The 24,699-nt window shown below is 35.9% G+C and overlaps 1 protein-coding gene across 1 annotated transcript in view; it reads left to right on the forward strand.

Annotated features, from left to right (window-relative positions):
• Positions 1-24,699, forward strand: part of PAWR (pro-apoptotic WT1 regulator) — a 99,775-nt gene that overhangs the window by 60,072 nt on the left and 15,004 nt on the right. The window contains exons 2-3 of the mRNA XM_061205649.1: positions 9,430-9,561; positions 18,754-18,788. Of these exons, the coding sequence (XP_061061632.1) occupies positions 9,430-9,561; positions 18,754-18,788 (167 nt within the window). The remainder of the gene's footprint in view (positions 1-9,429; positions 9,562-18,753; positions 18,789-24,699) is intronic.

Raw genomic sequence — 24,699 nt, forward strand, 5'->3', positions numbered from 1 at the left:
TTTACAAAGTTAATCAGGATGTTTAATAATTAGTCTGGAAAATTCATACATTTTATTTCATCTAAAAAAATTTTTATTTATTTATTCATTTATTTAATTTTTGGCTGCATTGGGTCTTTGCTGCTGCACGCGGGTTTTCTACAGTTGCTGAGAGAGGGGGCTACTCTTTGTTGTGGTGCACGGGCTTCTCATTGCGGTGGCTTCTCGTTGCGGAGCACGGGCTCTAGAGTGCAGGCTTCAGTAGTTGTGGCGCACAGGCTTAGTTGCTCCGCGGCATGTGGGATCTTCCCGGACCAGGGCTCGAACCCGTGTCCCCTGCATTGGCAGGCGGATTCTTAACCACTGCGCCACCAGGGAAGCCCCATACATTTTAATTTATCCCACTTAGTTCCCAAACTTTCTAGCTTAAGGCTGTGTGTGTGTGTGTGTGTGTGTAGCAGTTTTTAAGCATTGTGTTATATATGTGGCTTTTTCAGCTATCTAATGAGAGGAGAGCAGTCATTTGTTTATTTTGCTCAGTTCTTTTCACATAAAGATGCTTATTAATTTGATCTTACTATTCTTTTTGTTATGTTGTAAAGTTCCTTTTGTTTAACCATTTCAAAAGAAACCTCTTGGCTTAGGAACAGGGAGGGAAGGTAAGGAATAGCTTGGCAGAGGTTGAATGATGACAGAGTGGTATATGCTAGATAAAGGACTAATGGAGGATGAAAAGGGGTATTACCAGAGGGGGAGGCAGATAAAGCAGCAGTAGTATTGATAGGATGGCATGGTCTCTCTGAAGAAAACGAGTGGAATCTAGCTTAACTCCCCTAATACCTTTCACGGACACAGTAACTTTCCATTTTGGAAAGTACAGGCACTTATCCACATTCATGGTTTGTAACTGTGTGATCCCAAATACAGACTTTTTTCCCCTCTCCTGGAGCTGTATAGTTTTTTTTCTCTTCCCTAGAAGCCTTGCTAAGATTGCTTAAAATGCAAAGGGAAATCAGCATGCTTTTAGAGCCACATTTATATGATTTATTGTACGTAAATACAATTAAACTTACTTGGCTGTTTAGTTCTATTATAATTCTGTTCCTCATTCTGATTCATATGTTGAAAATATTGTGCTATTCCCTAGTGTTAGAGTTTTCTAGAGAAGTAATTATACTTCGCAAAAATTTATTGAAAAACTGAAACACCTAAGGAATTTTTGTGGATTCCTTATATTAAGATCAGATGTTCATAGATTACAGAGACTGAGGCATTTGGGAAGAAGAACATGATATTACACTTTTGGGGAGGGATTCTGAAAATTAAGGGGACTAGTATTTTTAAATGGATTTTATGAACTATTGTTAATAGTGTTTGGAGATGAATGAATTGTTTAATTCATTTGTAAGACTTCTCACTTATGAAAGGGAACAAATGTGAAAAAAGAAAAAGGAATGTGAAGCAATCTCTAGCTGAGCTCTTCCAAGAACTAGATAGTATACCACACAGTTTATTCTAGTTATGAAAGTGTCAAAACTTGGCCTCAGCATTTATTTTATTAAAAATTAATTTTAACAATTTTTAATGCATTTGAAATATTTTTTAAAATTGTATTTTCTTTAGTTGTGTGTGCATAGTTTCAGATAAATAATAGTTGTGAGTGATGATTGTCTGTTGAGCTTACTTACTGTCCAAGAATTCTTATTAAGTAAAAAGTTCTATGGAATATGCTCTTCTCCATATATTAGAAGCATTTAAAAATGTTAATACAAGTTGTGTTTAAAGTAGGCAAATGGTATGTTGGTTGCTTTTTCTGGATTCCTGAATTTTGTGGAGTTCTGCTTTTTCAAATTAATAGGGAAAAGCTACCATGAAATGGATCCTCTTTAGTTATTTTAGTCTATGAACTTATTAAATGTTGATTTATTAAAAACCTTTTTTTGGACTGATAAAAGTGTGCTTTATTAGTCAAATACCACAAATAGTTTTGCTGTCAGTGACCTTTTCCAAAATGTTGAGCAACTTTAAAAAAATAAGACTACTAACAAATGAAATATCATGTTCTCTGGATTTTAAGGGTAGTTGTCTTCCTGGAAAAATCCGTATGTATTTTAAAACCCTGGAACCTCCACTCCCCCATCCCCCCGCTCCCCCGCACCACCTCCCCGTAAAATGTGTTTAGGCTCAGATAATTATAAATAGATTTTTCACCTGCATGACTTTTTGGTATTACATTTTACATTTGGATGGGACGTGGGTCAGTTCTATCTTAGAGGGACTAATTTTTCAAATGCAAGATATCCATTTCATGCTTCCGATCCATAAACAAGTAATATTTCTTAGTCATCAATATGACCAAAAATGCCACCACAAAATTCCATGCCTTGTAGGGAGTGGTATTGACTGAATAAGAATCATTGGCCTAGAGCATTGTGGCCAAAGGAGATACTTGCTCCAGAGAGGTAGTCAGAGAATACACTAATCCTACCACCAGGCCCAAAGGTATGAAAGAACTTCAAAAACAAAAAGCTTCCAGTTGAGTGAGCTACAGGGGAAAGGGCTTGTTCACGGAGCCAACTAGGTTTCATCCTGTAGCTGAGGAAAGCAAAATGTTAATCAGTAGGAATTCCAGAGGGCACAGAGGAATGATTTGGAAGGGAGAGGAAGGACACGGGATTGGGTCAGATTAGGAAACGTACAGAGTGGTATGGAAATGAGAGTCTGTACAAGTGAATGGGTGAGACCTGGGGAAGTTTGGTCTGCTGTCAGTGACTGAAATAAACATGGAAATGAGACCTGGTAGAATTCCTAAAAGTCCCTTTAAAAATGGGGAAAAAAAAAAAAAAGTAAAAATGTTAACATACACAGAACTAATACAGAGTAAATGAACCCCCCTTATATAACTGTCATCCAGCTACAGCAATAGTCAACTCATAACCACTCTTTTTTTTCCTGTAACTTCCAGTAATTCTGTGTTCTGCAAAGTGATCCAAGACCCTCACGAGATAATGTGAAACCAAAGTTTCACAGAAAAGTGCTCACTGATATTTTCTGTTCTGTTCCTTTTCTTTTTCTTCAAATAAACTCTGGGTTGCAGAGCACTAAATGGATTTCGTGACTGATGAATAGGTTACAACTGGTAGTTGGAAAATTAAGGTTGAGGTTTGTAGTTAGACTGCTTGGGTTGGAGTTCTGACTGCACCCCTCAACAACTTTGTGTCCTGTTACTTAATTCTAATCCTCACATCCCTCTTATATAAAGTAGTACCCACCTCCTAAGGTTTTTGTGAAAATTACCTGTATTTGAAATACTAGATATTAGAGCTTAACAGTGCTCTACACACCTAGAAAATATTCAGTTACTAGTAGATGCTATTACTATTTTAAGTGACCAACCTGGGATTTGAATCTAGGTCTCTCTGATTCCAAAATCTGAGTTCTTATATTTTTTTAATCTAAAATACAACTTACAGACAGTTATAAATTTAAAAAAAGAAAATCAATCTAGAGATAATGTGTATTTTTCTTTTTATCATTCATCATAGTATTTTTTCCCACTCTACATTAAATTGCAAACATTTCCATTTCTTTGAAAACAGTTTTCAAATAATATTCCACCATTTTGCTCTCTAGAGGCAGAAATGTTATGCTTCATAGGAAAGATACTTACCTAGTTCTAGTTATTTAGTCAGTGCACAGTCAAATTTTATTGCTACTTTTAGAACTTTATTGTGAGAATTTTGGTCAAATGTAAAAGTCAGGAGAATGATGCAGTGAAGTCCCCCATGTCCACATCCTTCAGCTTCAACAGTGATCAACTCCTGGCCAGTTTTGTCTTACCTATACCACCACACACTACCCATTCTATCCCTATGTTATTTTCAAGCAAATCTCAGATGACTTATTATTTTATTCTTAAATATTTCAGCATATGTTTCTAAAATATAAGGAATCTTTTTAAAACAAAAGAACAATATCACTATCAAACCTAAAAAACGTTAAAAATAGTTCCTTAATCTCATGAAACTCCTTAGACTTAATTTCAAATTTCATCGTTGTTCAAACTGTCTCTTAAATGATTATTTAAAAAATAGTTTCTTTGAGTAAGGATGCAAATGAGGTCAATATTTTCGTATTCGTTCATATGTCTTTTGAGTTTCAAATTTGTGGCTCTCTTCTCCTTTTCCCTCTCTCTCCCCTTCTTATAATTTATTAGTTGTAGGAACTGGCCATTTGTATTTTATAGTTACAACAGGGATCAGCAGAGGCTTATTTCTATATGATGGAGAGCTGAGAATGGTTTTTAAAGTTTTTGTTTTTTTTTTAAAAAGCAACAAACCTTATGTAGCCCCAGGTGACTGTTTGCTCTGTGGTCTTTTATAGTCCCACAGTCTGGATTTTCATGATTGCATCTCCATGGTCTTGTCTAATATACTGTTCTATTCCCTCTATTTCATTTAATTGGTAGTTGGATCTAGAGTCTTAATCAGACTTAGGTTTAGTTTTTTTTTTAACTCATTTTATTTGTTCAATACCTCCACGATATTTCTTTCTTTGTTAAGTCATATTTATTAAGGTGTCTTTTACATATAATAATATGCTACTGTCTTAAGAGTGTGATTTGATGAATTTTGACAAATATACACAACTGGGCAAACCACCATGAGAATCAGGATATAGAACACTTCCATCATTCATTCTGCCCCTTTCTAGTCAGCCCCCTCCCCTCAGGCACAGCTTCTGACAACCACTGATCTGCTTTCTGTGACTATGATCTTGCTTTCTCTAGAATTTTACAGAAATTGAAGCACACAGCATATAGTCTTCATTTCCTGGTGTCTTAGCATAATTCTTTTGTTACTGAGTATATTCTGTTGCATGGCTGTACTACTCTTGGTTATCTGTTCACCAGTTGATGTACATTTGGACTATTTCCAGTTTTTGGCTATTATGAAAACTGATTTTTTTTTTGTTCAAGTTTTTGTGTAAGTTTTGAGTGAATATGTTTTCATTTCTCTTGGTAACTAACTAGGAGTAGAACTACTGGGTCATATGGTAAGTGTATATTTAAATTTATAAGAAACTGCCAAACTTTTCCCTAAATGACTATGCCACTGTTAGTTCCTACCAGCAATATAGGAGACATTCAGTTGTTTCAAATCCTCATTTAACACTTTAATTTTAGTCGGTATTTGATTTTATTATTCCACTAGGTATGTAGTGATAGCCCATTGTGGTTTTCATTTGCATTTCCCTAGTAAGTACTGATATTGAGCCTTTTTTTCATGTATTTATTTGTCACCCCTATATTTTCTTCGGCAGTGTTCAAATTTTTGCTCGTTTTTAATGATGTACTGGAATTTATCCTAGTATGTGGAATAAATCCAATTTCACATTAAAAAATATATAGTTATCCAGTTGTCCCCAAACCATGTGTTTAAAAGAAATCCCATTCTTTCCCACCAGTAAGAGTTTCTACTTTAATTGTAAACACAATTTGTCTATTTAGATCTATTTTTGAACTTTTCTGTTGTGCTCCTATGAAGTACAGTTTCCTGAATCCTAACTAATAGGACTTAAAAAATCCGTTTTCTTTTTATTTGGTTACTTTGTCAGATCTGAGCAATAATCTTACATGTTATAAAAAATTATTCAAAGTAGCTTCTTTTTTTTTCAGTGTTGATACTTTGTTATTAGCAATGAAAATCATACATTTCCTTTTTTGTTCTGAGGTTTTATTTGCTAAAATATTAACACTCTAAATGTACCTTTGGGAAGAGCAAAGAGCTTGCTGAGAATTAGTGATGCTTATTATTATCATTTCATAAAATCTGACTTTTTGGTTTGTTTCAAATAATTGTTAACTCAATTCCCATGCAACTTCCTCTCTAATCTGTGTGAAAGGAGAGAATAACTTTTACATGTTTACATGTATCTATAAATGAGAGCTGAGAAGAGAGGTAGGAGATTCAGTCCCACATTATTGTTGTAATTATACTATAAAATCAGTAGCTATTTTCTTCTCATCTTTTTCCCTCCCAGGTAAAAAGCTTATAATTCATAGAAAGAATCTTTAAAAAATATTTAGGGTTCTTTTTGGTTTTCTTTTTGCTAGTACTTATTTAAAGACCAACTCTCTCTCCCTTAAGGATACCAGCCAGCTTCTGTGCTTAGAAAATTACTAATCTTTGTAAGAAATAGATGTCTTTACCCACCTTTGTCCATTAACTCAGTTCCTTTTTGCTTTCAGTCTTTTCTTATTTCTCACCATTTCGACCAAATTGTTCCTCCAGGTGTACTTATCCCCCGTTAAGTAAGATAGTTTAAGGAATTTGTAAGATGCTTGTTGCTAAAAGAACTATACTGTTTTCTAGAAGAACTTTGGAGGGAAATTGTGATTCATCAAGTAATCCCTATTCTAAAAGCTTCCTGGAAAGTAAGATGTACACACTCTCCACAAAGATAGTATGTGTGATGAATAGGTTCCCAGGTCAGTGGGTAAGAGTGTTGCCAAGAAAAAGAACATTCAGAATTTTAACTTGGGGTGCAACAGTCCATCTCCCTTATTTGTCTCATCTTGGTAACTCATTTATCAAACATTTACTGAAGTTTATTTTTTCTGCTTTCTTTTAATGCTGGTGAGTCTATATTACTCTATGATTTAAGAATTCATGCTACTGACATTTGATCCTACGGTCAGGGATTTTTACAGCCCAGGTACCAGAGAATGATTGCTTTCACAGAGTAGAAGTCTAGATGAGACCGCTTTTTATTCTTTCTAGAGCTTATAGTCTTGCTGACCTCTTGTCTCAGTACTATGTATTGAAGAATTTCTGTACTCCATTCTCTTTTCTGTTCTAGTATCTTTATCACATAGTTTTCGATGTTGTGGTTTTATACATTTTAATGTTAGAGTGAGTGTTCTGTCATAACTCTCTCTTTAAAAAGTAATTTTTCTGGATGTCTTATGTAATTATGCATCCAGATGATCCACCCTTACTTTCCAAATAAATTCAACTTATGAATTGATTTACAGATTATTGACACCTTCAGTATTAGTTTTTTTTTAAGAAGAGATCTTAATTTATATCACTCAGTAAAATTTTATAGTTTTTTCATAAAGTTTTTTTAGTTTATTTTTATGGTTACTATTAAAATGATATAATCTAACTAGCTATTGATGTTACTCTGAGAAGCTATTTATTTCTGTGTGCTTAATGAAAAACCATCTTAAGGAACTGTAGTAATTCTAAAATATTTTTGACAAAATTATATCACTTGAAATGATGAAAATTTGCCTTTCTGGTGCTGAAATCTCTTATTCTTCTTCCCTAGTTTTACCAAATAGTACTTCCAGAGTGATGTTAACAACCCTGTTGATAGTGGACATAAGTGTCTTAAGTCTGGCTTTGCTTTTAAATTTTGTTGATATTTTGGCATAAAACATGATACTGTCTATTGGTTTGAGAAAGTCTTTTTAAAAGTCCTAAGAGAGATTCGTTTTCTAATCAGGACTAATTTCTTAAACTTTGGTACCCTTTACTAGATTCCTTTTATTGATTCTGTTTCCACCTAAGATACATCTTTTTTTTTTTTTTTTTTTTTTTTTTTTTTTGGCCATGCTGAGAGGCTTGAGGGATCTTAGTTCCCCGACCAGGGATCACACCCGGGCCCCGGCAGCGAAAGTGCTGAGTCCTAACCACTGGACTGCCAGGGAATTCCCAGATATATCATTTTTCATAGGATCCCATTGCCTACTATGTTGTTTAGTCTCTCCACTTTTGGTCCCTGTTAATCAGAACTCTGAATTGCTGTATACAGGTTCTTTTCCCCAAATCAGTTTCGATCATGCTTTACTTATATTCCAGGGAATTGTAGCACTATAACATGTTTCAATGTTATGTAATGAAAAGTCCAGACTTCTTAGGCTCTTTATTATCTGTATTTCTTTGTGATCAGAGCATATGCCTTTCCAATACTCACCTCTGTCAAGGACTTTGAAGGATCTGAGATCTTACCCTGCTTACAAGCTTACAAGTTAGCCTGCTATGGTTTCACGGATCCTGGCAGAAGACACTAGTCTCCTGGGAGTCAAGAACAGTTTGTTACTCACAGCAATAGCAGTAGCCACAGTGTTATCATTTTTCTTGTACCAGTTACCTAAGCCCCAGTTCCCACAGGGTGAGAAGAGGGCCAGGTGACACCTGTATACATAGTTAGTTGCATTACAGGAGAGACCCTAAACATTCTCTGGAATCTCAGCCCACTTGTTTCTTTAATTCATTCCTTCCATTCTGCCCCCCAGCTTTCCCTCCACATCATCCTGATTTAAGACTCCATCTCAGATAGATGCTTTCTTCCATAGCCCCCCCCCCCCCCCACCGCTATGGACCTTGTGTCTTTGAATGTGCTGCTTATTTTCTGTGTTCTCCTATTTCAGATGCTCCAGTGATCCTTCTTGGTTTGCACAGTGGCTTCAGCCTTTCTTTTCTCTTTGCACAATTTGTAAATACTATTGTCTTTCCTGCTATTCTGTGCTTTGGTCAGTGTCTTAGTGTTTACAAATTGCCGGCAGAGATATTATTTATTTTTTGTCTCTTACAGAACATACACAGGCAGTGTATTGGTTAAGAATGTGTTCAGTTACAAGGAACAGATGACCTATTTCACAGTGGGTGTAATGGATAGAGTTTAGTTTCTGTTTATGGGTTGTTGGTTTTGTTTTTTTTAATTAATGTAAAAAGTCTGGATAGATAACACAGGTGGTGATTCGGTTTTTTAAACAGCACCCTTTCATGTAAGCTTTTCCATATGCTCGTCCCATCATCTGAAATTCTCTTTTTTTTTATATCTGCAATTCCAAATTAAACGCATTTTTTAAATTGTAAATTCTTCTACAGAGTGTTTGTAGAAGACTTACTCCCTAGGTGAAGATACTCATAGGCTACTAAGGTAGAAAATGGCCTTTAACATTAAGTTATCTGCGCACGTACACGCGCACACACACACACACCCCTTCAGTGGCCTTTATTATTAAGTTATCTGCACATGTACACACAGACACACACCCCTTCCCGTTAGACTCTACATTCCATGTCTGTGTGGTGTATCTTTTGTTACCTTCCAAAAAGTGCTTTAGGGTAGTCCATTTACTTGAAGATTGAATGATGAAGAAAGAGTGAACCCTACCTTTAAGCAAACCTTGTCACTGGTAGTTAGAGCCTAGAGCCTAGAAAGATGTTGACAAGGGTGTGAATGTGGAGGTTTGGATTTTAAGCAGATAATTTAGTTTATAGGAATTAAATGTACCAATTGTTGAAAGGAACACTTTTATTGTGAAGTTTCTGAATGCTTAGTATTTCTTAATGCTATCAAATGTATCTTCACGTACTATCAAAACATTTTATTAATATTATATAGAAGTAAAATGGAAACTATTCTTTCTTTCAGTGCTTAGATGAATATGAAGATGATGAAGCTGGGCAGAAAGAGCGGAAACGAGAAGATGCAATTACACAACAGAACACGACGCAAAATGAGGCTGTAAGCTTATTAGATCCAGGAAGTTCCTATCTGTTACAAGTAAGTATTTAAAAATTCTAGAATGTCACTAGCTATTTTAACAATAACTTTTAAGTTACTGTTAATAATTTTTCCAGTTTCATTTTGGTTGCATCAACTCCATTTAAGTACTTGCAGTGGATTTAACCAGTGATTTTCCTTATATCTAAATACTTTTTGACGTAAGCAGTATTTGGTCCTTAGCTCCTGATCAATGAATATTTACTGACTAAGCAGGTTTAAACAGTATCCATTGTAAAAATAAGCAGGAAAAATAATTACCCTTTGCTCTTAAAAAAGTAAGGATTAGTGAGTTTAAGTGAGTGGAGAGTTCTGTTCTAGGCTGATATTTGCATTAGAATTATGTAGCAAATAAAGAGTTGAATAACAAGTGTCTACCAAGTCAGATGTTTAAACATAATAATAAAACACAACATGTAGTATTGTGAATTGCCAGAAACATCCATATTTCTGTGTAATTATAAAATACTTTTTAAAACAAAATTTAAGTCAGTTTCCAATTAGCTGTTATCTTGGCTTCTTGTAGCACAGAAAATTGGGAGTTGTTGGCATTGGGGTGCCTGAGTTTAAAGCAAATCACTCTGCAGAATCATTCCATATAAACTGTACTTTGGGAATTATCTTGATATATCTAATCTTTAATTAATTTGATGACATTTTGAGATCGTAAGCTACTGTGTTGTCTTTTCAGAGTTCCAGCTTTGACTTTTTAAATGCATTTTATTATGATACTACTCTAAAAGGAGTTTCCGAGCAGTACACACATCTCCCTGTTTTACTGATGAAAAAAATGAAATGTAAACTTGTCTATTAATTTGCAAGGTTATGATAGAAGGCATTTGGCAGAGAGAGGCAAAATATTTTGAAGTGGTTTGGATGTGAATGCAAAACTTCTTTTTCCTCTGCTCTTTGAGGCAGATACATTGATGTGAAGAATGGTAATGTGGGTTTGTCTGTGCCCCTACTGCAGTTGCTACTGCTAGAATACCCTATTATAACATAGTGTGTAAGCTAACCAGCAGTGCTTCTCTCAGCACCTCTGTGACTGTTCATAATCTAAAGTATCTTTGTATCCTTTGTTTTTGTGTATTACAGCAAAGTTGAAATTAAATCTGTGCCTATTCCAAGTGAAGAAATAGGCTTAATTTATTGGGATAGAGGCAATATAGCATTTTGATTGAGTCTAGAACTGGTTTCAGTTCTTGGTCGTGTCACTTACCATCAGGCAGCAGCTTTTGGAAAGAGGGCTGATTTCTTTCTGTTCCTTACCCAGTCAAAGCTGAGGAGCCTAGTGTTTAGTTTATTTTCAAGTTTATACCCAGATATGTAGCAGTCTCTGCTGATCCGGGCTCTCTGAGGAGCTTTCTGCCTTATCCAGTTTATCTTCTTTCCTGTAGCTTTTCTAATCTCTTCCTAGGTCCGCCCCTCATTTCTCTCATTTTTGTTTATTTGTTTGTTTCATTAGCAATTAGGATGTAACTCACTGATGATCTTGGTTTTAAGTATGTATATTCCAGGCTATGTGCTTAGGATGAAAGTGAGGCAAAAACTCTCCTGTGGATCCCAAATTGCCACATTGAAGTTGGAATGGGAACAGGAACTTTTCTGTCTACATAGTTGACCTCTCTCTGAGTTACTACCTAAACTCACATATTCTATTACTCAGATAAGATATAGATTTTATTTATAACTCCAACTTCAAAAACAACAAAAAGAGAGAAAATATTGGCATCATTGGTTGTTCTAAGGCTTTTTTTGAATAGGACAGAGAGATTTTGTTTCTCAGCATTATGTATGTGAATCAGTTAAACAAATTTTTTAAAATGAAGAATGAAATGGGAACATGAATTTGGCATAACAGTAAGCTCTGTGAAAGGTTAGAGTGTTTTAAGTTTCTGTTCGGCATTTTTCAAATAATATGGAGTAGTGGTAATAAAAAATGAGCCTTTATATTTTCTTCTTATATTTTTAGCTATGATTTTACACATTTTTAACCATGTTTTTTTCCTAGATAATATGCCAGTTTTTAAAGTAATATATTAATTCTCTGATTAAATAATAGATGATCAATTAGAAAATTTGAAAAAAATGAAAATGTAAAAGACAGGGGAAATTATCTAGTTTGGTCTCCTTATGTATTTTTATGAACTGTTTATTAAATTTTAAACTTTTGGCTTAATTAATTTTAAAAGAAGCATACAGTCACATGCTGAAAAATGCAAAAAGCACAAGAAGGTGTATGGTAAAAAGTCTTCCTCAGCTACCTGGTTACCTTCTTTGGAGGCAACTAGTGCTTTCTTTTCTTGCACATCCTTCTAGATCCTTCTCGAGGTAGTCCATAAACAAATTTATGTCTATATGTGTGTATATATATGTCTATATATGTATTCACTAATTTTTAGCACACTGTTTTGCATCCTGTTCTTTTCATTTAATATTGTGGAGTACATAAAGAGCTTCCCTATTATTTTTTTGTAAACACAGAATATTCTATTTTATATATGTATCATAATTTTTCTAACTAATTTCTATTGATGGTCATTTAGGTTATATATAATTTTTTGCTTTTACAAACAATGTGGTGGTGAAAACCTTTCAGTATATGTTCTTTTGCATATGTGTGTGTAAATCAGTAGGATAAAACCCTAGCACTAGAATTTCTGGGTGAAAAGGAATGCGCATTTGTAATTTTGATGGTATTGCCAAAATTCTCTTTGTAGGTGTTATAGCATGAACATTTTTTTTCATGTTATTCAAAGCTCTTTGTGTATTATTTTCAGTGGCATAGAATTTTCTTTGTTAATGTGTATAATAGGTGACACAAATTTCCCATTAATAGAAATCCTCAGTGGTTAAACTTTTTTACTATTGTAAATCATACTGGAATTGACATCTGTGGAGATTAAGCTTTTTGTGTTCTGAATTATTTTCTTTGGCCAGATTACCAGAGATGAACTTATTGGGCCAAAAGCCGTAACGCATTTTAAAAATTTTTATTTATTTATATTTTGGCCGCATCTTGCAGCTTGTGGGATCTTAGTTCCCCCAGGGATCGAACCCGTGCCCCCTGCAGTGAAAGCACAGAGTCCTAACCACTGGACCGCCAGGGAATTCCCCATAATGCATTTTAAAGATTTAAAAAATTTCTGATACATATTGCCTAAATTACTTATGAAGAAAAGTCTATCAGTTTATGTAAACAATGGCATTTTGTGAGAGGACATTTATGAGTTTTATTTTTCTCCTTTCTTTGATTATTTATTGATTTGCCTTTTAAAACAATCTCAAGTTTACTGAAAAGTTGCAAGTACTGTACAGAGAATTTTTTTCCCTTAAAATGTTTGAGAGTAAGTTGCTAACTTGATGCCCTATTACCCCCAATACTACACTCTGTGTTTTCTACAAACAAGATCTCCTACATAACCACAACACAGCTCTTAAAAATAGGAAATTAAAATTGACACATTCTTTTACCATCTAACATATTCAGCCATCATCAAGTTTTGCCAGTTGTCCCAATCATGTCCTAAATTATAGCAAGAGGGTCTAATTCAGAATCACATGTTCTATTTAGTCGCTATATCTCTTTAGCTTCCTTCAATCTGATACCTTCTTTCCTTAACTTTCTTAATGTTAACACTTTTTAAGATTTATAGGTCATTTATTTTGTGATGTGACCTTCAGTTTGGGTTATCTAATATTTACTTATAATTAGATTCAGGTTGTATGTCTTTGTCAGGAATATCACAGAATTGGTGCTATGTTTTTCTCACTGTGTATCCTATCAGGTGACACATGATTTTAATTTGTTCCATTGCTGATGATGATCACTTTGGTTGTGTGATGAAGGTGATATTTGCCAGGCTTCACTGCCCCTTCTTAATAAGTATTTTGTGGATAAGTGCTTTGAACCATGTAGATATCTTAATCTCCATCAAACTTTCTGTTTATCTCTATCCATTTATCTATCATCTATTTATATCTGTATATCTGTATCAACTCACTATTACCTATTTTATCTGATGGGTTTTACTTACCATCTGTATTAGTTTTCTATTGCTGCTATAACAAATTACCACAAATTTGGTGTCTTAAAATGACACAAAATTATCAACTTACAGTTCTGTAAGTTGGAAGTCTCATTGGACTAATAAAATCATGGACTGAAATCAAAGGCTAAAATCAGGGCTGCATTCCTTTCTGGAGGCTATAGGGGAGAATCAGTTTCCTTGCCTTTTGCAGCTCCTAGCGGCTCCCTGTATTCCTTGTCCCTCTTCCTCCTTCAGAGTCAGCATTGTGACCTTTCTTCTTTGCCATATCTCCCTCTGACCTTCTTCTGCCTCTTTCTTCCACTTTCAGTGACCCTTGTGATTACATTGGGCCCATCAGATAACCCAGTATAATCTCCCTATTTAGTGGCATTGATTAGCAACCTTAATTTCCCTTTGCCATGTAACCTAATATATTTGAAGGTTATAGAGATTAGAATGTGAACATCTTTTGAGGGTCATTATTCTGCCTACCACACCATCATTATTTATTTTAATAGTCACATTATCCCAAATTTGGCCAGTGGGAGCCCCTTTAACCTTTTGTATCCTTCGCTACGTCTCCATCATTCTTGGAATACTTCTTTGTTTTCTGGCGTAATAAGATAATGCAGACTCATCTTTAGCTTCTTACTCCAGTCTTGGAAGCTAGCAGCTATTTCTCTAAGGAGCCCTGATTCCTGTTACTGGAAAATGTTATTGTGAAGCAGAGATCTGGGCTGTAGTTATGTTCATGTTATTGAGATGTCACCATTCGTAGTCCCGCTCTATGTACAGACCTACTGTGTGTGTCTATATGTACATGCATACGTATACATATCTGTTTGTCTGCTGCCTGCCTACCTACCTAGCTAACTACATCTATCTATGTAGATCCTGAAACTAATTTATACCAACATGGCCAATTCTGATCTAATATCACAAGGCTTAAATCTAGTATTTGTAACTCCCTTTTGTGACACTGAGGAACCTGTTTCCCGTTATTCTTAATGTGTTTTCTTATTTCGTCAATTCCCCTATATGTAGCCTATTTCTCATTGCCACTCCTTGCCCACACTTACGCCCCCCTCACCGCGAGTGGGTTCTGACGTCATGCGCTGGCTTTACCCTGTGCGTGAGCACTCTCCTCGCTTTCTTAAGGCTTGGGCATCCCTCGTGAAGCTGCAGGACGCCCTCTTTACCCTGCTTGAGTTGTGACTCCTCACGCCAGTTCACCCCCTCTGTGGATTCCCTCCTTACCCTGCTTAGCTTCTCCACCCTGTGACAGGGTGCTCTTCCCTAGGGTCTTCCTTTGTTCCTGCTCAGACTGAGGCCTCATGCTGGATTACTCCTCCACGGGGACCCCTTATCACCTGATTGGGTTTTGACGCCTCCAGGCCAGGCTGCCACTCTGTGGACACTCTCTTCATCCTATCTGGGCTCCGGCACATCAGCCCTGGTCATCCCCTACAGAGATGCTCTCCACACCTTGCAAGGGCTGTGAATTCTCCATGCCAGGCTGCCTTTTTGAGGGAACACCTTCTTTACCCTTCTGGGGCTCTAAATCCCCATTTTGGGCCCCCCTCATGAATGGATGACCATCACACCCTGCTTGGGGCTCTCAGTATCCCTTCACAGGACTCCCTTTCTGACCTTGCCTCAGGCCTGACAACCTGACTTCCCTTTCATGCTTTGTAGACCCCTCCTCATTCTGCTCAGGCTCTGATTTCTCATGCCAGGCTAAGTCCCCCTGCTGTATGGATGCTGTCCTCAGTTTCCTTGGACTCTGATTCTCTTTGCCTAACAGCTCTTCTTCATGGAGTGTTCTGGTATTCTGATACCCTGGTTGGGGCCACCTTGTTTCCTCCCCACCTTGCTCTGCCCCACCTAATGCCTTTAGGACTAAGTCGTTCAGGAAAGGTGGGGAATAATGAGCTTTTCCTTTTTTTTTTTTTTTAATTGAAGTACAGTTGCTATACAATATTATACAAGTTACAGGTATACAATATAGTGATTCACAATTTTTAAAGGTTATACTTCACTTATAGTTACAAATATTGGTTATTATTTAGTTTTTCCTTTTAAAATCTTTGTTAATTTGATAATGTTCTTATTTTATTCTCATTTTTAAAGTTATTTTATCAATTGTACATTACAGATATTCTGTTCTGCATTCATCTTCAACATTGTATCTTAGTACATTATGTATACCAGTATAGGTATTTTAAAGTTAGTCCTGAGGGCCAGTTACCATGGTATACCATAGTTTACCGAGGGGTATACTGAAGTTATTCAAGTTTATTTGAATAACTTCAGTATTATTTTACTATATTCTACTGGGCCTGTATTTGTCTGATCTTATTTCACATATGCTTTTATATTCATTTATACTTTACAAGTTCTGATCTGCCACTGCACCTGTAAAGACAATGTTTGTGGAATTTCCTTATTGACCATTCTAAGCTTGAATGAAGCAGAATGTTTTAGTTAAACTCACATAAAACAGTTAGTGCTTTGCCAACATTTTCTAAGCTCTACATAGGTCTTTCCCCCTCCCATTTGTAATATAAACCATCCCATTGCAGGAAAGATTATTTCAGGAAAAGTATATTTTAAATCAGTTGTATAATAAACTTTAGGGTTATTGGAAGGTCTAATTACATAGTCTTTGAAACTTTTAAGACCAATATAGTCTTAGCATTCGTATTTTTTACAAGCAATTTCAGTGATACTGAAGGTATTTCTTCTCCCCCCCGCCCCACATTTAGAATGGAATTTTCAACTTTAACAGTTATAGTAATTATGAAATTATCACTCTTTGCGTGGAAATCTTTGTGGCCACAGAAATATAGAGGGCTTCTAGTTAACAAATCTAAGGTTTATATTTGTATAGAATTTTGTATTAATGTATAGAAACATCAAGAATTTTCCTCAAAGATATAAGGGACTCTTTTACTGCACTATAGGGGCTGATTTTTTTTTTTCTATCTAACATTTCAGTTTCCTCTTTTTGGCAGGGCATAGAGATCACTTTAAATTCCATCTGTAAATGTGAGTCTTGAATACACATGAGAAGCAGGCTACCACCCCTCCCAATCTCTGCTAATATTAATATAGTCTATCCAATTTGGGGAACATTCCATTGTTAAGCCATGGAATTTTTTTTATATATATAAATTTATTTTTTATTCATTTATTTTTGGCTGCACTGGGTCTTTGTTGCTGCGCGCAGCCTTTCTCTAGTTGTGGTGAGCGGGGACTACTCTTAGTTGCTGTGTGCGGCCTTCTCATTGCGGTGGCTTCTCTTGTTGTGGAGCACGGGCTCTAGGTGTGCGGGCTTCAGTAGTTGTGGTATGCAGGCTCAGTAGTTGTGGTACGCAGGCTCAGTAGTTGTGGCGCGCAGGCTCTAGAGCGCAGGCTCAGTAGTTGTGGCGCACAGGCTTAGTTGCTCTGCGGCATGTGGCATCTTCTTGGACCAGGGCTTGAACCTGTGTCCCCTGCATTGGCAGGCAGATTCCCAACCACTGCACCACCAGGGAAGTCCCTAAGCAATAGAATTTTATTACTAGAGTCACTGTGAAATAACATTTAGTTACAAAATGTATAATCTAATAAAAACTATATTCAAATCTGACCAATAAACAGTAAGCTTAAGTGTTGTCTAATAAAAAGCATATTCAAATCTAACCAATAAACAGTAAGCTTAAGAGTTGTTGGTCTGCTTTAGAATCTTAGCTCTTGAATATTAGTTATACAGAAATAGGCTTAAATCTAATTGTTTATACATCTTGGACATGAGCATGGAGTAATTTCATCAAGTATGTCCGAGTTGTAATTTGATCAATTGCACCAAACTAGCTGTAGAGAAAATACCGTAAAACTTGAGATATGTTTTAAGTGACTAGTTGTTTAAAAAAAAAAGCTGTGAGAAACATAGAAAACAGATATTATACAACTTACTAGTATACTTAAATGGAAACTTACCTGATAACTGACTTTAAGTCATTTATAGTTGGGTCAAAGTATAACATTAGTATAATGCCACGACAGTGTAGTGTTGCTGAAAACATCCTCCATTTCACCTTTCTGTATTTATTAAAATTCTACTCTAAATGTGTATTAGTCTTAAGTTTTACCATGTTAGGGGAAAATGCCTACTTTAAGCCTCAGAAATATTATTTATTGCCAGGTTGTTTCTACCATTACAATCAATATATCAGTTACCCACAAATCAGTAAATGCAACAAGGGCTGTTCTTATTTAGCAATTTTGCTTATTTCATTGCAGCCAGAGATAGTCTGGATAATCAAGCTGATGTCATGTTTTGAAATATTTCAGTTATAACCAAAGTGAGGGAGGTGTTATGTTTTGGAACTTAAGGCATTATTAGCATTTTTTCTAATGCATATTTAGACAGATATCATTTAAGGTCTATGCCTTAAGTTTTAGTTCATATAGAATAAGATTAGGGACTTTTATGAAAGAAAACCTTGATAAAATGTTAGTTGGAGTACTGTTTGTGAAACTTAAGGGGAAAAGTTCCATATGAAATCATTATTATCTACATTCAATAAAATGTACTTTGAGTGCATATACATAACCTTAGTATTTCTTTCTGCTTTATCTAAATAACCAGTGATTAAACATTTAAATCTAGTTACTGTGGTTTCAAAAATAGTTTTAAAGGGACTTCCCTGGTGGCGCAGTGGTTAAGAATCCGCCTGCTAATGAGGGGGACACGGGTTCGAGCCCTGGTCCAGGAAGATCCCACATGCCGTGGAGCACCTAAACCTGTGCGCCACAGCTATTGAGCCTGCGCTATAGAGCCCGCAAGCCACAACTTCTGAGCCCGCGTGCCACAACTATTGAAGCCTGTGCGCCTAGAGCCCGTGCTCCACAAGAGAAGCCACCGCAATGAGAAGCCCGCACACCACAACAAAGAGTAGCCCCCGCTTGCTGCAACTAGAGAAAGCCCGCGAGCAGCAACGAAGACCCAATGCAGCCAAAGATAAATAAGTAAAAATAAATAAATGTATAAAAGAATTATTTTTAAAAAAGCAATGGTAATTGTTCCAATATTCTCTATCAGTAGTTTTATATAATACGGAGTTGTGTGCTTATACACATACCCAAACTGATATGTCATTTTTTTTTTACTTTACAGGAGCCATCTAGAACAGTTTCAGGCAGATACAAAAGGTAAGAATCCTTAAGTTATGACTAACAACATACTGTAGACGTAAGTGTAATGTCTTCCTGACCATGGCTTAACTAACTAGAACTGTTCCAAGCAGCTGTTTGAAAAATAAGAAACCTTAATATTGTGCTCTTAAAAAGAAATTACATCATAGGCAGGAGTGTAATGTCTTTCTGACCACGACTTATTCTGACATAGTCTGCAGTCTTTGAACACTGCACACACCGTGAATTTGTAAGGGTTTGATGAACTTAGCAAAAGAAAAACTGAGTCATTTTCCCTTGTGTATTTAAACAGGGAAAATACAGATATACCATCTGTATTAGTCAGCTTGGGATACCATAACAAAATACCATAGACAGGATGGCTAGAGCAGAAATTTATTTTCTTACAGTTCTGGAGGCTGTAAAGTCCAAGATCAGAGAGTCAGCGTGGTCTGGTTCTGATGAGGGTTCTCTTCCTGACTTGCAGAGAGTTGCCTTCTTACTGTGCCCTCAAATGGTGGAGAGAGAAGGGGTGGCTTCCCTGGTGTCTCTTTTGATAAAGACACTAATCCCATCATGAGGGCCCCACCCTCATGACCTCATCTAAGCCTAATTACCTCCCAAATGCCCTGCTTCCAAATATACCATCACATCGGGGTTAGTGCTTTCAGCATATGAATTTTGGGAGTATCCAATTCATTCTGATCTTAGTTCATTCAGGCCACTATAACAAAATATCACAGACAACAGAAATTTATTTCTCACAGTTCTGGAGCCTGGAAGTCAGAGATCAGAGTGCCAGCAGGGTCAGGTTCTGGTTGGTGAAGGCCCTCTTGCCAGTTGCAGACTAACAGCTTCTCACTGTGTCCTCACATGGTGGAAGGGGCTAGAGAGCTCTGTGGGATTTCTTTTATAAGAGCACTAACTCCATTCATGAGGACTCCACCTTTGTGACCTAGGCACCTCCCAAAGCCTCACCTCCTATTACCCTTATATTGGACGTTAGGATTTCAACAGAATTTTGGGGGGGACACAGACATTCAGACCCTAGCAAGTCCATAGCACCAGCTATACACAAGGAGTAATGCTTTTATCAGAAAATGTGTTTGAGTGTGTGTGCACATGTATAGGAGGAAAATCACAATTAAGTATAAGTTGTTTAACGGAGATGACTGAGATATTAGCTTCTTTTCCTGTTGAAGCCATGAAGGTTGCAGAAGGTGTAGTCATGCTTGTGCTAATAATTACGGAATAATGGTAAATCTTATCAAGTGCTTATAATGTCCAAGAAGCTTTACATAGAGATCTCATTCAATTCTCAAAGTTATCTTGTAAGGTAGGTACTGTAGGTATAATATTTACTTTCATTTTGTAGGTGAGGGAAGTGGGATAAAGAGGTAGAATCATTTCTCTTTGGTTACGAAGCTAGTGAACAGAAGAGTCTGGATTTTAACTCGGGCAACCTGACTCCAGAACCCACATGCTTGCACAAGACAATCTACCTAGATTTATACATAAGAAACCTCTGTCTTCCCCTACTTTTATGTTAAAGTTTAAAATATTTGGTTAAAAGTTGTGGTTATTATAATTCATCTAAAATAAAACATTAAGAAGAGCTCTAATTTTAATACTAAGTTATTATATAGATAAAATTCAACGTTTAACTTTCTTTTAAATAAATGAATTTATTTATTTATTTTTGGCTGCGTTGGGTCTTTGTTGCGGTGCGTGGGCTTCTCATTGCGGTGGCTTCTCTTGTTGCAGAGCATGGGCTCTAGGTGCGCGGGCTTCAGTAGTTGTGGCGCAAGGGCTTAGTTGCTCCATGGCATGTGGGATCATCCTAGACCAGGGCTCGAACCCGTGTCCCCTACATTGGCAGGCGGATTCTTAACCACTGCGGCACCAGGGAAGTCCCAGTGTTTACCTTTTAAAAGAGATAAGAAGGCCAAGGTAATCAACAATTGACTAAGTAGGTCTGATATGTTTGCCACTGCTGCTGCTTTTATTTTCATTTCTGAGTAATTTTGATGTAGATATAATGAAACTTGTGCTTGGTAATTTTTACTTAACATGAATAGTTTAAACTGGAAAGAATCTTTTTTCTTTTGCTAGCAAGCATTGCCAATCAAATAGCTTTGATTTGGCCTATTTCCAGGCCACATTTTCAAACCAAAAGAGTTTTTATCATCAGTTTTTGGTTTGGGGAATAAAAATAAACTTCTGTAACTTATCAAGTTTGCTGTATCATTCATACATATTTAATCCTTATTAAATTATAAACCTTAAATTATAATTGGCACTTTTCAGATTTGCATTCTTTAGTTAGAATCATTAGGGGAATAACTTTATTACAAATCCTCATCAAAAGCTTTATTTACGTATTGTGTTAAATTAGGTAGAAAATTGATTTCACATGGTGTATGTTTTTATTTTTAAGCTTTTTTTTATTGGAGTATAATTGCTTTACAATATTGTGTAAGTTTCTGCTGTACAGAAGTTAATCAGCTATATGTATACATATATCCCCTCCCTCTTGGATCTCCCTCCCCTCCCCATCCCACCCATTTTTAGACCATTATTTTACTTGTGACCTGTTCATATACTTGTTACTTCTTTTATTTTCATAGCCTAAAGCACATGGTTTGTTACTTTTCAGCTCTTAAAGGTTTAGCCATGTTTAATACTGTTATAAAACAAACAACAAAAATTTTTTTTTTAAGTTTCTAGTCATTATTCATGGACTCATAGCAACTCATAGTTGAACACACACCAAATAAAAACAAACACAAAATCTAGATCTGAAATTATCAATTCCTTATCTAGAGGAATTTGTTATATTGTATATCAACAGTTCATTACTTTAATCTGTCAGCAAATTGTAGCAAAGACTGGAGAATGTATGTTTTTTGGAGAGGGTGTCTGCTGATTAATGGGGGTGAAAAAAGGAGGAATGGGCTAAAGGATAGAAATTTGGCATTATATGTTAGAAAATATTTTCAGCAAATCAAATAACATATGATACATATATGACTAGACAAACTTAAAAAGTCATTAGAGGGTACAAGCCACCCACAAGACTAGTTTGTGTGCTCTTGTAAATTATGGATTAAATATTAAATTTTTTCTTACAAATATCAAGGATGTACTTTTTAAGCATTGAGTTTGTTAAGCAGTCACTGTAGTTAAGCTCTATTTTATTGAATCAACTCCTGTTTACCTAGAACGTCTCTTAACATATTCACTGAACTCCTTTTTAAAACATGTTTAAATAACTTTGGATAATTATTTGGAGGGGGGGGTCATGAAATTTCTGAAACTCAAGGTTTAAGAAAGATGGATCAGTGGTCATGTATTTTGGGTTTTTTTTCCCCCAATGTGTAATTTTCTTAGTAGAATGTTTACTTGGTTAAGTTTATAGTGATCTCTTTAGGATAATTCATTATACTTAACATACCAGAAATGAACATGTATGATAGCCCCTAACTGGAGAAACTTAAATTTCTAACAATGAGATAGGTTATAAGCTATAGCATATTAATATAAAGTTACAATACAGGCATTAAACTGATTCTTTAGAAAACCATTAATTATAGGAATTAATAATTATAGGAAAATTATTACCTATTTATGTTAAATGGAGAGAGGGAAAGCATATTACAAAGAGTATGATACAAAACAACGTCTATCATAATATATATAAGCGTTCTTAACTTGAACTCTATTGATGAGCTGCTAAAATTCTATGTAAAAGAATATCATGGTTATCTGGGAGAAGAGCTATATTTTTCATCAGATTTTCAAAGAGATCTGCAATCCAAAACGGTTATGAACTACTAATATATTGTAGAACATAACAGCCGTTATCTCTGGGTTGGTGGAGTTACTGGAGATATTGATTCATGTTATCTGTTTCCCACAATGAATATGTATCACAATTTTAATAAAGAGTCTGAGAGATGATTTTGGTCTTTAGTTGTTGCTGTGTGTGTGTGTGTGTGTGTGTGTGTGTGTGTGTGTGTGTGTGTTTAAAGGGAGAAGAGAGAGAAGACCTACACAGAGTGAGGGGCTGTTTGGGACAGTGGTGGTGGAATTGAATAAGGTAGTGAAACATTAAAAATATGGAGACCAATCATGTACTTCTTGGTTATTTAATAATTTCACAACTTACCTAATACTTCTAAATATTTGGTATCCATTCTAAAACTAGGATTTTACTCATGGGTCTTGTATTTCTTCTAATTGCTAAGGTTTAAAATATCTATTTTAGTGGAAAATTCCTCTAGCTGTAATCTCATAATGCTGCCAATCTTGTTCTCGTGATAGTTTTATCCCCCAGCACAACACCTTCTAGTCTTTCCACAGAAAATATGAAAATTCCCAGAGGGGGAAAATTTCGGTAAATGGTGGTATTTATCTTTGATGATACTGTTTATTCTTTTTCCTTTTCTGAACATTATGGTTAATACTTTGTAACTAAGGGCAGAGGGGGATTCTTTTTGGAATTGTATTGGTTAGAGATTTGTATTAATAACATTCCTGAATAGGACGTTACAATCTTTTTTGGAGTTAATAAAACAATCTTTTATTCTGGGTATTTTGTGCTGTACATATCCAGCCCTCAAAAATAGGTTAAAAACATTTCTGTTTTTAAAATAAACAGAGCTAAATTTGGTAATAAGATCAAGTTAAAACATAACACAGTTATTCACAATTAGGACAGTGTTCTTTACAGACCTAATACCTAATGGGGATAAATCACTGATTATGTTTTTCAGTAATAATTATTCCTTGTTTTGAGTTTGTATGATATTATCACTTGTGTATTGACAGGCCTAATATGAAGGATTTTTAAAATTGTTAATAGGTTAAACTTTTTGAAATGCTGTTTTAAGCTTGTACATCAAGCAAATACAAACATTAAGGGATATCCACATTTTTAGGTTTTCGTTTGTAGTTGTCAGCGTTGTGGTTTCTACTTGAATAATCTGTGGTTGATGCAGATAAGTGGACTTCTTTTTAAGTGAAAAGAGATCCTTTAAAATGATTCTAATGCTCTTTTATAACATGATAGATAATGGCTTTGGTGATACCTTACCCTCTTGATTTTCTTCCTACCACTTTGCCAGTATTTCCCAGTTTTTATTTGTAGTTCTTCCTTTCCTGTACTTACTCCTTATGTGTTGGTGTTACTCAGCTCTTTGTCTTAGACTTTATTCTCTTTTTGTTCTGTGTATTTGTTCTAGAAATTTCTTTCACTCTGGTGACTTTGGTTACTGTATATACCTATGTTGATGATTCTAAATCATTAGCTCTATACCTATATAACCAACAACTTTCAAATATCTACTTTTAGATATCTTAGAAGCATCTTAAACTCAGCATGTTCAAAAGTAAACTTGTGAAACTTAGTGGATTTCAGTAGTTGGTGTCAAAATCCATTCTTGCTCAAGTCAGAAATCTGGACATTGCTTTTGACTCTTTCTTTCTTCCTTCCTTCCTTCCTCCCTCCTTCCTTCCTTTCCTTTCCTTTCCTTTCATTTCCCTTCCCTTCCCTTCCCTTCCCTTCCCTTCCCTTCCCTTCCCTTCCCTTCCCTTCCCTTCCCTTCCTTTCCTTTTCCTCCCCTCCCCTCCCCTCCCCTCCCCTCCCCTCCCCTCTCCTCCCCTTTCTTCACCACCTCACTTAAATTCAGTCATTGTAGCTCCAGTGCCAACCCACCAATCTAGGACACCGTCATCTCTTTTTTAAAAAAAAATAAAAAAATGAATAAATTTTTGGCTGTGTTGGGTTTTTGTTGCTGCGTGTGGGCTTTGTGTATTTGTGGCGAGCAGGGGCTACTCTTCGTTGTGGTGCACGGGCTTCTCATTGTGGTGGCTTCTCTTGTTGTGGAGCACAGGCTCTAGGTGTTTGGGCTTCAGTGGTTGTGGTGCA

This window comes from Eubalaena glacialis, chromosome 11, assembly GCF_028564815.1.
Source record: "Eubalaena glacialis isolate mEubGla1 chromosome 11, mEubGla1.1.hap2.+ XY, whole genome shotgun sequence".
NCBI classification, from domain to species: domain Eukaryota; kingdom Metazoa; phylum Chordata; class Mammalia; order Artiodactyla; family Balaenidae; genus Eubalaena; species Eubalaena glacialis.